Here is a 13,932-nt window from a genome sequence, read left to right as displayed (position 1 = left end):
AGCCATAAAGGAACCAACGTGACTGGACGCTCTGGCTACAAAAGGACAGTTTCTCTGTCTCATCCTACAACTGCATTGCCAAGAGACAATTGATGAGGTGTTGTCTAGCAGTTTCTGCTTAATACTAACTAGGCTTTAATGCAATCAGAATTTCCTGGCTTCCTTATTCCTCCTTTTAGTAACTGGGCACGAGTCTTTAATTTCAGAGTCATTTTTTATGCAATTTAGCGATATACTCTCAACAGGAAATTTCGTTTATCATTGTAGAGAAATGCTAATGAAATACTTCACATCCTTATCGCGAAAGATTTGCAAAGAAGGCTTTGTTTTCCTTGCTGTAATGAACGCTATTTCATCATGATACGCATTTTCTTCGCATCATCAACTGAATGATTGATGTACCTGACGACGTGACTCGTGTTCACGTTCACAAGGCTTAGTACCCAACCAAGATGTGAAGCGTATCACCGCACAAAACGTGTCCAATACATGTCAGGAAACCCTATAAATTTCGTCAGATTACCTTCCTCATTAAAATACTTCATTTAAATTGGCGTGAGAAAGAGAGGTTGCGTTACAGAAACCTTGCTTTCACCTCTTAATTTAATAAAGCATTCAAATTTAGTTCCAGACAAAACTAAACAAGCACCAACAACATGAATCTATTACCAACAGTTTCCAGGAAAGAAGGAGCTCGATTCCTTATCGTAATGCTTATCACTAGCGATACGCTGACTTTTATATTTTGGGGCATATAAAACTTGCGGGTGAAAGATTGATTGCATTATCAACATCAGCACTTCGCATCGCATATAGCTTCTGGATCCACTGACGCAAGTGTGAGGATTTCTGATTTGAACGCTGACATGGTACGTAACTGGAGAAAGCAGTTTGTGCTAATTTGTGTTCTCAGTTTTGGTGGAATTGCAGATACCCCACTGGACATTATCAACAATAATTTCGTCCGAGTTTGACAATTGAAAGGATTATCTCTCATACACACACACACACACACACACATATATATATATATATATATATATATATATATATATATATATATATATATATATATATATATATATATATATATATGTGTGTGTGTTTATATATATATATATATTATATGTGTGTGTATCTATTAAATGTTTTCCAAATGTATTCAGAAAGACCGGAAAACTATAGAAGTAAAGTCAGACTGATTAGAAAAGGACAATTAACATACCTATTGTAATCCGGCGTAAGAGGTCAGCTTCTTAGTGTCAATAGAAATAGATCAATTCAAAGTAAATATTTTGCTTCTCTGGAATCTTTTAGAGTTTTGTTTATATAGGTTTCCATTGTCGACACAATCACGTGAAGGTCATTTATAAAATCAGTGGATTGGCATCAAGTCAAATAGTTTTTGTTCGTAATCTATAGATAATCTGAGAGCTTTCTTTAATCAAGATATTGGAGATGTTTGGACGATTGAATCCTATGTAGCTTTATCCGTGTAACCGAGGTGTTTCGATATGATTTTTATTTTTTGTGAAACCAGCACGTACAGTATTGTATATAATAATATATATATATATATATATATATATATATATATATATATATATATATATATATATTTATATATATATATATATATATGTTTATATGCATATATATATATATATATATGTTTATGTATATATATATATATATATGTTTATATATATATATATATATATATATATATGTGTATATATATATATATATATATATATATATATATATATATATATATATATATGCAAGATCTTTAGAACTCTTTCATAGGAGAGGAAAACTCAATCAGTTACACAGTTGAAAGTCAGACCGCATGAAATCAACCAAACATCTGAAATCTCTTATATGTCTGTGTGTGCATCAACGCGAGCGAGTGTTTGTTTATGCATTTTCATACCCATATTTTGACCATAGCTGTTAATTTTACACTGTAATAATCTCGAATGGTTTAAAGTGAGAAAATAAATACATGTACTGTTTTGTAACATTAGGTGCACGTGTAGTGACAAAGATGGTGGCATTTATTGCGGCCGTAGCGGTAGTGGTCCTCCTTACTTATATATTGAAGACGGAGGACTCCCTGGAAGACGAACCGTTTTTTGTAGGACCTTTAGGGGTGAGAGCCATTCCACCATCGTGCAGCAATGTTCGGTTGTCACGTGTTCAGCTTTTCAGTGTCAACAGTATTTTTAATCACTGTGTTTCTTTGGGCGTTTCTTCTCTTCGGTGCTGATTAAATTAAGCAGTTTTGGTCAAAAAGAAACCTTTCGAACTGATTGAGACGAGAACACTGGGAAACGAATTTCCTGGCCGAAACTAGAAGTGCGTACAATAATAACGTGGACACAAACACATACGAACACTGTCTTTTTTGCCACCAATTGGTGGTAGCCGAACGTTTTAGCATATGTTGATATGATCGGTAAGATTTGATAAGATACTGGTTCTAAATTATCTACGATTCAGGAACACTAAACATTTGTTTGCTATCGTCTTATCTGATGCTTTGAACACGTAAATGCAGACTAATACACCCTCACCAATTATTTACATAGTTTTTTGGTCAATAAAAGCGTTTTCCATAAAAAAGATGTTTAGGTATAAAAACGTAGTTGCTGCCGGAGCTTTAGCCGCTTTGCATATTTACACAAAAACTCTTTGGCACGCAGTTCACTACTCACCTCTATTATTTAGACGAAAATATCGCTCTACTCGGATATACTGAGACTTACTTGTTCCAACATCTCACGCACCCCATTCGGTCAATGCTTTCTAGGTCTCCCAGTCTTCCTGCTTCCAAACTGTTGATTTGTACAGACTTGTTTTTAATATTCTGTCCTTTATTCTCTTGAAAATACTAACCACTTTCAAATACTGTGATCCGTCTCTTGACATGTCCTCATCAACAGATAAGATCTTTTTCGTATCTCTTTATTCATTACCCTTCCGACTCATCTTATTTGACAAAACAGTTTAAGTCAACAGCTTCAACATTTTATCGTTCATTGTCATTACTCATCAACCATTCACTTCCAGACAGGAGCATTTTTCCTCCTTCCTAATTAATTTTAGTTTGGCTTCTTTACTTTTGATAAATTATTATTATTATTATTATTATTATTATTATTATTATTATTATTATTATTATTATTATTATTATTATTATTATTCAGTAGATGAAACCCATTCATATGGAACAAGCCCCCACAGGGCCACTGACTTGAAATTCAAGCTTCCAAAGAATTTGGTGTTCATTAGGAAGAAGTAAGAGGAAGTGGAGGAAAATACAGAAAGAAGAGATCCCACTTATCAAAAAAGAAAAAAAAAATAAATAGATAAAAAAGTATTAAAATAAAATCAGTTTGTAACCCTTTTTAAGGTTTGAATTTTGGCCTTGGCTGTAACTTTAAGGAATCATAATCCTTGGAGGTTAGGTGAGAAACATACACGAGTTACCGCTCATTCAAATCGGAGAAGATGAGATTTAGAGAAAAAGAGTAATTCACTCAGTTATAATTTTTACCATCTTGTAGTTCATCCTATATCTTACTGATCTAGCACTGATTTGGAATATCTGTGTTTCTGTACTGATAGCCAAACTGATCTTGGAAATTATTAAGAGTAAGACTGAATGAAAGCAGTCACTCAGAGCCAATCTGAAAACGTCCGTGTTCAGTTACATGTAGCAAATGAAAACCTGAAATTCCCAGATAATCTCATATTTTTATATAGAACTACTGTAGCTAAGCAATAAGAAAACAACTTTAAATGCAGCAACCTTCAACAAACTCATACTTAGAGTCACATAGATACAATATCTTGGTTCAGTTGTGTTACAGGACATACCTCTCAGACTGGAATTATCACGAACATGCTTTCAAGTATTAGCAACGTATAATCTATAATCAGAAAACTTATAACATTCGTAAATTACTGTTGGCTTGTCTCAGTTGGGTAAATACACTGCGTCAGTTGTTCATCACTCCCATCAACAAGGCCAGGTAACCAAATCTTCATGATTTTCCCCGTCTGTCGATGGTGTTTTGATGATTTTTTACCCTTGGTATCATTAATTTCAATATTTGCCGCGTTTATTATCGCTAAGTGCAACAAAAGAAAACGTAAGCGTACGTGCGTCTCAAGAAGAAAACGAACGATAAATGTTAATTGGGTGACTATACTAATTGTAGTGCTTGTTCGAAGTGCAAAAGTGTATATATGTAAAGCATACTTCATATATGTATACTGGTGCCTGTTCGAAGCATTTGGAAAGCTTGCTATCAGTATACTGAGTACCAAAGGTCTTTCATAACCTGGTGGAGCACTCCAATATTTTAATCTCTTGTCATTACCTATAAAAAAAAACTTCATTGAAATTATATTAGCCATTGCAGTCTTCCTGTCTGATGGATGTACACACACACACAGACATATATATATATATATATATATATATATATATATATATATATATATATACATATATATAATATATATATATATATATATATATATATATATATATATATATATATACATATATATATATATATATATATATATATATATATATATATATATATATATATATATATATATATATATATATATATATATATATATAACCTCATGTGTACATTATCCTTCATACATTACATATACTCTTTCCGTTATGATCCGAATTGTTTCAGGCTAGTATGTATTTATAGAGGAGTGCCTTTGTGCATGTCTTTAGGCGTGTCTTCAGTTACTGGTGCCACGCCTCATTATTAAATAATATTCGAACCTACTTGAATTCAAGTATTTTCTTCGCTGTCTTAATAAGTAAATATTATTATTGCAAGAGAAAACCTGAGGAATTCGCATGTAAATTCTAAGGAAACTGACCACACTTTCCACATTTCGCTAAGGAACTGTTTGTCCTTATTATTGTGGTCTGGATGATTTCAATGATATCGTATGTTTGTTGCAGGCTCTGCATAGAAAATGGCTTAACCAACATACAAACATGTAGATATAATCTAAGACTAACTACTGTTGGTGTTATTGCCATTTACCCATGACAGTATTCCTTCAGACAGTCAGTGGCGTTGTTTCTCTCCTTTGCAGGACACCTTTCGCAATCCGAGGGAATGCCCTGTTTGCAAACAGGAATTCAACGGGGAAGAGCGTCGCCCGCGAAATCTCCAATGCTCACATCATCTCTGCACCTCCTGCATTGACACAATGCTCCGCAGTGGTGCCTCGTTTTGTCCCATTTGCCGCGAATACGTCAGCGGTGTGTCAGCTAAGAATTTCAAAATCAACTATGGAGTGGAGGATTTCATGAGATTCCAGGATTCAGCAGACAGAGGCAAAGGATCCCATCCCATGTCGAAGAGGATGGCACGAATGACGAAGGAATACAAAGATGCCACAGAGCAACTGGTGAAGGACTGTGAGGACAGGGAAGGTCAGCTGAAAGACAGACTGAACACGATCACTCCTTTGGAGGAAGACTTGAACTCTGTCATCGAGACCGTGGAGTGTGAATTAAGGGTTAAACTCCAGGTGCTCGTCCACCTAAACAAAATGGCCATCCAAGAGCTGGAGATGGAGAGTACTAGAATTCGCACCCAAATTTTAGAATCAGAAAATAAACGGAAGGATTTGCTTGTCGTGTCTGAAGACCTGGGGAAAGCCAAAACTTCAGGGGACGCTGCAAATTCTCTTGGAAAAGCTGACATGTGTCATAATGAGATCGAGGAATGGATGGTCAACCATGATTTGCCTCCAGAAAATAAGGATGCATTGAAAAATGCAGAAAAGGTAATAACCCCCATTCAATTTCAATGTCTGTCTGTCTGAATAATATACTAAAGCTATGTACCATTCACGGTTGAACTTTCAAAAAATTAAAAATAACCTGATACAGTGTATGGAAAATGCAAAGTGACCGTGCCTGTGTTAAAATCAAAATAATATTGTTCATTTATTTGCACTTCTGAAAATAACTTGTCTTTCTCATAATTTAGGTCTGTAGAACAACGAAAGACAAAGTAAACCTGATTCTTGAAATCATAAGCTCCGAAGAAATCAATGGCAACTTATTCTACCGGAGTTCTACATTCTTCAGAAAGTTAAACTTGCCTGAAGTGATCACGGTAAGTAGGAGGCTGACTATCTCCAGTTACTTTCTTTAAAACCATTCTTCTGATTCATTATCACCAAAAACCCGGGAAAGCACAAGATTTCAGCTACAGGGTATCGGTACTGAAATATAGTTTCCAAGTTACATGGTGCGTCCAGTAGGGTATTAGGTGGAAAACTGTCATGTGGCTGAGTATCTGCCATGCCAGCGGAAAGCTGACTGGTGTTTAGCTTTAGCTTATAAATAAAACACTCTCACAGTCTAAGGATTTGGCCTAAAAAGTCGACCACTTATGATCAGGATTTAGGCAACAAACATTAACTAAGTCTTATGCATTTAATTCATGAAATAGTCTTTTATCTACTTTGATTATCAGCTATGGTAATAGTCTAACAGATGTATCAGCGCAAAATATTAAAATACCTTCCTTTACAGTTGAAGCATCTGAACTTCCCAAAACCGGTTTTCTTGGTCTCACAACTTATGGTATTTTTGTTAACCAGCGAAATTTCCAATTTGCCTATGAAATTGCTCTTTATGTTCTTAGAAAATCAGTAAAATATATTGTCAGTCTCTCTCTCTCTCTCTCTCTCTCTCTCTCTCTCTCTCTCTCTCTCTCTCTCTCTCTCCACAGCCTACATCCTGAACGTCTGTACAGACACTGAGGCAAGATTTAAGTGATGCATTAGCTAAATAAAATAATTAATTCATGTGGTTACTTTCAATTCTGTCACACTGTCCCCCTCGGTCTGTTTAGTTTTTAAACCTCTCTCTCTCTCTCTCTCTCTCTCTCTCTCTCTCTCTCTCTCTCTCTCTCTCTCTCTCTCTCTCTTCTCTTATATTTAACCTCCGTTGAAAAGGAATCTATATACAACAGCAGTGACTACTACATCCCAGCCAAGACAACAACCATCCTTACCTAAGCCAGTCACAAGCATGGACAAAAAAGTGATGAAATCACACAGGGGATCGTAAAGCCCAGCCACAAGAGATAGATATGGAGGTCAGGGGATACAAAGGAAGGGGAAGGGCGCAGGGCTTTACTCCATAACCTGATAAATTATGATGAAAGCGAAAAGTAGAAGTAGGAGTCTTTTCTCAATCGGTATAGAAAGCGAGTGTCATTACAATACGGATAGTGAAAAGGCTTTGGTTTGGACGAACCACCTCTGATGATGTGAAAATTATGCAAGAGCGCCTGATTCCAGTACCACCCAACACTGACCCGGCCCAGGTTTTAGTTGAACTTTCCTCTAGTCTCCACAACAGCAACAATCGGAATGAGTTCGCCCGTATTATTCTCACGACAAAGAAGGAAAGAGAAGAAAAATGTTACCCACAAAGAAGTGTTGCATTTATATGATCCTGCGCTTGTGAGTGGATATATTTGCTATATGTCTTCAAATTGTATTGCTTGAAGAAGTGCCAGTGTCTATCTCTTCAGGTATGGTTAGCGTATTGCATATTATAATGGCACTCGCTGTCTATAATGATTGAGAAAAGACTCTTACTTCTATTTTTGCTTTCATCATAATTATCAGGTTGCGGAGTAAAGCCCTACGCCTTACCTTCCTTTGTATCCCCTGACCTCCATGTCTGTCTCTTATGGCTGGGCTTTACCACCCCTTTTGTGATTTCTTCACTTTTTTGCCCGTGATGTCAGTCCTTTCTTTGCAGTGGCAAAGCCCTGGATCAAGAAAAGTGTGGTAACAAAGGAATGGGGTTATTTAGCTTTTAGATATAGTTTTCTTAGACCTAGGTGGCTTCTCCTTGATTATGGTCAGCTCAGCTCGTTTGCTGCTTATTATACAATATGTGTGTGTGTGTGAAAACACTCTACCTATTGAGGCTCTTTATTTAGGGTAGGTCAACGATCTCGAAAACCAAAACCACGTAGGTAAATTCAACGTGTGTGATAATTTTTAATAAAGATAATTAACAATAAGTCAGCCAGCTTCTCCTGACACCACTTGCTATTCACAAACATTAAGAAAACGGCGTCTCTTCTAAAGCTGTGAGCAGTCCGTTATCACTCCACAGATATGCTAGGTCCCTCAACCTCCCTACCACATCCCCTGAACGCCAAAAATCGATATCTGGATCTCCAGAATGGCTGGACGGATTTTGATGAAATATGGCCCGATTAGAAACCTTAGAAGGAAACCTCTAAAGCCAAAGTTTCATCCCGATCGGTTGAATATTTCCAGAGTTATAAAGGGCCAAAGTCGGGGATTTTGTGTACTCCAGGTATCTGGGCTTTGCTAATCGCCAGCTACCGTGGCGGTTGATGAATGTGAAAAAAAAAATTAACAAAACAGAAAGCAAAAGACTCGTTCTTATGAGAGGTTTGGAGCAAAATTCTCAAAATTGCCAAAGCTCCATTTCTGAGTGCTCTGTCCGTGAAGCCTCTAAAAGAAAATAATCATTACAGGTGACGCTATTTCTCTCTCAGCTCCTGCCTCTAACATACATTATGATTATGGGTATCCAAGGGCATAAGGAAGAGTTCAAGTAGCTTCCAAATAAGCTCATTTTTAACTTTTTTAATCTAAAAAAAGGGTGACATCGTGCTGCAGATGGGAGAAGACATAAGACTCTTAGCAGAGCAAGAGCTGCTCTATGCTGTTCAGCGTGGACGAGGTCAGGTCTCCTGCGCCAAGATTTCCTATCGGGGGCATAACCTCTACTTGCACTGCCTCTTGAACAAACTGCCTCCTCAGAATGCCCGCACCATCGGGGTATGTGCCTCTCACTTGCCTTGACTTGGGTTTGGTTGTGATGTGCATATCGTGACAAATATGATGTTTTCTTGGTATCTATAATTCTCAGAAATGAGGTTATTTGCTTGTCATTTCTATAGATAATAAAACATAACTATTTGATTTTGAGCTTAAACAGAGGACAAAGTATACACTATAAAGTTCACTTTTGAAGAGCTGAGGAACAGTTAATCCCGTATCATCATATTTTAGGGTCCCCTTAAAGTGTAAAAAAAAAAAAAAAATCCCTAGAAAACTCATCTTGGTATTATCTTCATTAAGAGAGATTCATCATGGAACGAATGATTCCGTAGAAATAGATATGAACTACAGCCATTTTTTCTCATTGCAGTATAAAGAGCTGATGTCCCTGAAAGAAAAATCGATGGTAACGTTTCTCGAGATCGGATCCAAGGAAAAGGTCTTGGGAAGAGTTCACATTAGGCTTCTACCAGACAATCCCAGGGCAAAGAACTTTGCTCTGTTGTGCTCGGGGATGAAGGAGGTTTCCTACGTTAATTCAAAACTTCTCGAGACCTGGGGCAAGGGTCAAAGCAGGGAGCACATCAGGGGAGGAGATTACGCGAGGAACACAGGCGAAGGAGGGGCACCTCTGGTCCCCGTCCCTATAGAAAATGAGAAGAAGAGCGACTCCTGGAGAGCTGGGAGCGTCTGGGGAAAGCGGGCTGAAGCCTCAGCCTCGCAGTTCTACATCAGCACCAGAGACGATCCAGACGAGATGATTAAGGGGTTGTTTGGAAGAGTGGAGGAGGGTCTCCAAGTCGTCAAGGATGCAATCCAGTCTTTCGATGACATAAAGCAACTTAAGATAACCGACTGCGGTTTCGTTTTTCAGCCATCTAGGCATTCTCAGTCGTGAATGTGTTTTGTTGCGTTTTCAGAACATTTTAGTTTGAGCAAAACTCGCATCATGATGACATACTTTTAGGGAACAGTGGTACTATTCTTAGAGGGAATATGGTTAGTCTCTAGCATGCCATAATTTAAACAATACTCGTAAAAGTCTTTCATAAAAAAAAGTACTGGAACGAGTCTTTCATAAAAAAAAAGTAATCGAACGAGTCTTTTGTAGAAAAAGTATTAGTATGGAAATTACTAACGAAGTTCATTACAAGACACTGATAATACAACTTCATGGAACTGGGAGGTCACTCATGATATAAGCATTCACTGTACCTACACTGTATCCATGAAATCGATGGAAAGTAACTTAGAGGGAGCACTTGAAGGGGTACGCACATAACATTCATGGAAGTCTAAATCCTAACTTATGAGGAAACGGAATGCAGTAAACCGAAAAAAATATGATTTGAATAAATCCTACAACTTTAAAATGAACTTAAAAATGTCAAAAAATTGGAGGATAGTGTCATCTGCTCAAAATATACCTAGGATATATCTGGGAATTGATGACGTCACTCTACAATACGCAAAGCAGTGAATTATTTAAACGACGAAACTCGAATTGTCTAACCCGTAGGTAGGTGAGTTCTCGCTATCTAGGTGTTTGTCGAGGAAGACTTCAGGGAAGACTGGCAGATGCAGGGAGGAGGAGTCCGGGTCATAAAGGCTCTCTCTCTCTCTCTCTCTCTCTCTCTCTCTCTCTCTCTCTCTCTCTCTCTCTCTCTCTCTATATATATATATATATATATATATATATATATATATATATATATATATATATATATATATATATATATATATATATATATATATATATATATATATATCTACTTATGTTGGTGAGTTATACTCCTTTACCTCGCGTGTGTATATTGTAAGACTGATTTGCTTTCATGCCTGCTTTTTATATATGCGTTCCAACCTCCTTTTATTAGTATATTGGGCTCTTTTTCTCTAATACACTGGTATTGCCCAAGTATGAAAGACACTCTGTCTCTATGTGTGCATTTAGGCGGGTAAAATTTGCGTGCCGAAAAGGAGACAATTAGTTAGGCCAAATGCATACAATTACACACTGTTGGGTCAGAGGTAACAGAGATGCTGAAGAAATCCTGATCCTCGAGTAAGAATCAAAATTGAGTCTGTTTTAGGAGGATTTTCCCAAAAGTCTAAACATGGAAATAAGTCGCAATAATAACATTTGATTATAATGCTTTTGGAATCTTGAAAGAAAATCAGGTTTTGAGAGCAATATTGTATTTAATGTACAAATCGTATTAATAAAATTTTAAGTATTTTTCCATGAGCAAGAGACCGTTTTAACGTAAGGTCAGCTTGATCTAGAAACGACAGCACTAATGTGGTCAATGTTAGTGACTCATTTCTGTATCTAATCTAGGATTGTCAGACATTCTAAAAATCATCTGAAGTGTCCTTATCACTTTGACATTAAAAAAACTAGCGTAGATAAGCGATTGCAGGAAAATAACACAGGATAATATGATCCGGAATGGTGTTACCATTCAATGTTTTGGTTCAACTGGATGCCCGATTTAAAATCACTCATCATTTGGAATTTGCATCCTAGTATTTGTCTTTATTCTAATTAAACCCTGTTTTTGACATGTTATTTATAGCACATCATTTTGTGTCATATCATTGAAATTATAGATTACCTGTTTTTGATATGAAGGAGTACATGGTGCAAATTTTTTTTTTTTTATTTCCCTCGTAAATACGATATGCAGACCAGTATATTCAATATCAGATACATTTTACTATTGATGTCTTTTTACAGTGGTTAATAAATAACATACTGTCTTGATACAACGCCTGTAAATTTCTATTCTAAATTGTTGTGAATCAGATACGGAAAGTGATCTGAGGGCATTTCGTGTCTGCTTGTAACCAGGCATCATTATGTTGTTTTTCAGGACAGCAGTTCATGTTTTTCGGCGTCATTAAAATGACTAGAAAAGAATTAGGCTCGTTTCTTATTATCTCCTTTTCTCTTTTTATTTAAAGAAAGTACGAGTACCGTGAGTGCTTTGAAAATTTAAGAGTTCCCTTTCGTCAAGTTTCATTTACTACAGTGAAACACTTGGATTCCTGTATCCGCTTCGAAAGCTCTCCCATTATGCAGACAAAACACACGCACGCACTCACACACACGCGCGCGCGCGCATAGACAACTGTATCAGTATTACTGCATATTTATACTATATGATTTGCCCACCCTAAATTTCTAGATGCCCAAAAAAATCTTACTTCATTTCATTTATTCTCTGTAACGAATCAAATCCAAGAGACATGCTCCGTGATCACCTCGTCTCCAGACTGCCGAAATTCGTCGTATTTACCAAGGTCTAAAGAATACCTCTTTAGACCTTGGTATTTACTATCAAAAGCTTCTCGTGGCGTACTTCTGAAGGAGCAGTTGACATTTCAAAGGTCCCTTCACTGTTGTCACGAGGGGCTAAAAATGTAATTTCCGATATCTCAGATCGTTCTCAAGCTTATCTGTTTACTCAGAGAAAGGAAACACATCGTGGCGCCTATTATTCAGCGATACTAGAGCGAACGTATTCAATTTTCTTTCCGAAGTTTGTTTTGCTGGTGTATTCTGAGCGAAGAACGGTCTTCCTTCCGCGTCCTGCGAAAGACGCTATACTCTTTAATGTTGGTGAGAAAAAAGAAAAGGTTGTCAGTTCGATTTCTTGATCTTTATTCCTATTCCATCTGGCCAATCATTGATCATTTTCAAAATATAAACGGCTCATGTCGCATGTTTTGACTTTTGCTTCAACATAACGTAACTTTGTTAACTTGTGATGATAGGTAATAGCAAATATTTTTTGATTATTGCAATTGAATTTTTCGACGACTTCCTACTCTTCTCATTTTTTATTTTGACTTTTGTAACACTACACGCACAGCAATGTCTGTTTAATGTGAAGTATCACGTTTTTAAGTAAATGCTATGCACACTGCACTGCACATTGAATATTTATTTAACTGCACTGTCAAGGTCACTTATGTACTTTTCTCCACACGGTGAAATAAATTGGTTGTGAATCCTGATTGTAAGCCAGTAGTCGCTTGGAATGCCACAGACTAGCGAAACAGCTGTCGTGACAAAATCTAAAAAATGGAAGAAATAAATCTGCGTTGACGTTTCTGGTGAAAAATAGGTATCCTTCTTTCTTCCATTTACCGATATTTTTGTCACGACAGCTGTTTCGCCACTGTGCATAACAAGAGACTGCTGGCTTACCATCAGGATTCACAGCCAATTTCATAAGTTGTATTTCAACAGAGATCTTCACATTCATAATTGATGCCTGAGTCTCTTTCCCTTCCAAGAGGACCATTGCTTAACAGCAGCACCAATATACAGTAAGTATATCTCGCTGTTGAACTTCTCAGTTCCAGAGGTCCTTTATTCCTCACACCATTGGACTGTGGAATATTTTCCCTGAGGATGTAGCGCAATTGGAACCTCAAAAGTTCAAGCAGAGGTGCAATGCATTACTACCCTACAAGAATTCTCCTTGTACATTACATTTTTATCTGTTTATTCATTAATTTGCTAAATTATTTTTTTCTTTTCTAATAACTGATCTCTTCTGTCCGTAATTCCTGTTATGAAAAACCAAGTTTTGTCAAATCTTTACCTATAAATAAAATATATTTTATATAAATACATATATATTAATGTACTTATGTATATAAAGTTGGTGCCATAGGTCAGTGGTAGAGCACTGAACTCGCAAGGTCATCAGTCCCAGCCTGATGACCACCGGTCATTTAAATATATATATATATATATATATATATATATATATATATATATATATATATATATATATATATATATATATATGTATATATATATATATATATATATATGTGTGTGTGTGTGTGTGTGTGTGTGTGTGTGTGTGTGTGCATGTGTGTGTGTGTGTGTGTATTATGAGGGCAAGAGAGTTTTCTGCACATCCCTAACAAACAGCAAAAGGAGAAATTTCAATGAAAAATAAAGCTCACCAGCAGTTTCAAGGACAAAATAATAATCTTATC

The 13,932-nt window shown here is 36.5% G+C and overlaps 1 protein-coding gene across 2 annotated transcripts in view; it reads left to right on the top strand.

The window, feature by feature from the left end:
- The window catches only part of LOC136829717 (uncharacterized), a 210,221-nt gene extending 198,388 nt beyond the window's left edge, over window positions 1-11,833 (top strand). Inside the window, exons 1-6 of one of the 2 annotated variants that reach the window (XM_067088517.1) lie at window positions 782-869; window positions 2,031-2,155; window positions 5,149-5,847; window positions 6,054-6,182; window positions 8,728-8,907; window positions 9,281-11,833. In XM_067088517.1, coding sequence (XP_066944618.1) covers window positions 2,051-2,155; window positions 5,149-5,847; window positions 6,054-6,182; window positions 8,728-8,907; window positions 9,281-9,808 — 1,641 coding nt within the window. In that variant the 5' untranslated portion in view covers window positions 782-869; window positions 2,031-2,050 and the 3' untranslated portion in view covers window positions 9,809-11,833. Of the gene's footprint in view, window positions 1-781; window positions 870-2,030; window positions 2,156-5,120; window positions 5,848-6,053; window positions 6,183-8,727; window positions 8,908-9,280 lie in introns of those variants that run through there. The other variant, XM_067088516.1, reaches the window with a different exon arrangement.
- Window positions 11,834-13,932: the final 2,099 nt, after the last annotated feature.

This window comes from Macrobrachium rosenbergii, chromosome 45, assembly GCF_040412425.1.
Source record: "Macrobrachium rosenbergii isolate ZJJX-2024 chromosome 45, ASM4041242v1, whole genome shotgun sequence".
In the NCBI taxonomy this organism is placed as follows: Eukaryota; Metazoa; Arthropoda; class Malacostraca; order Decapoda; family Palaemonidae; genus Macrobrachium; species Macrobrachium rosenbergii.
Note: the sequence above shows the minus strand (reverse complement) of the source record. Positions and strands in the feature narration are given on the sequence as shown.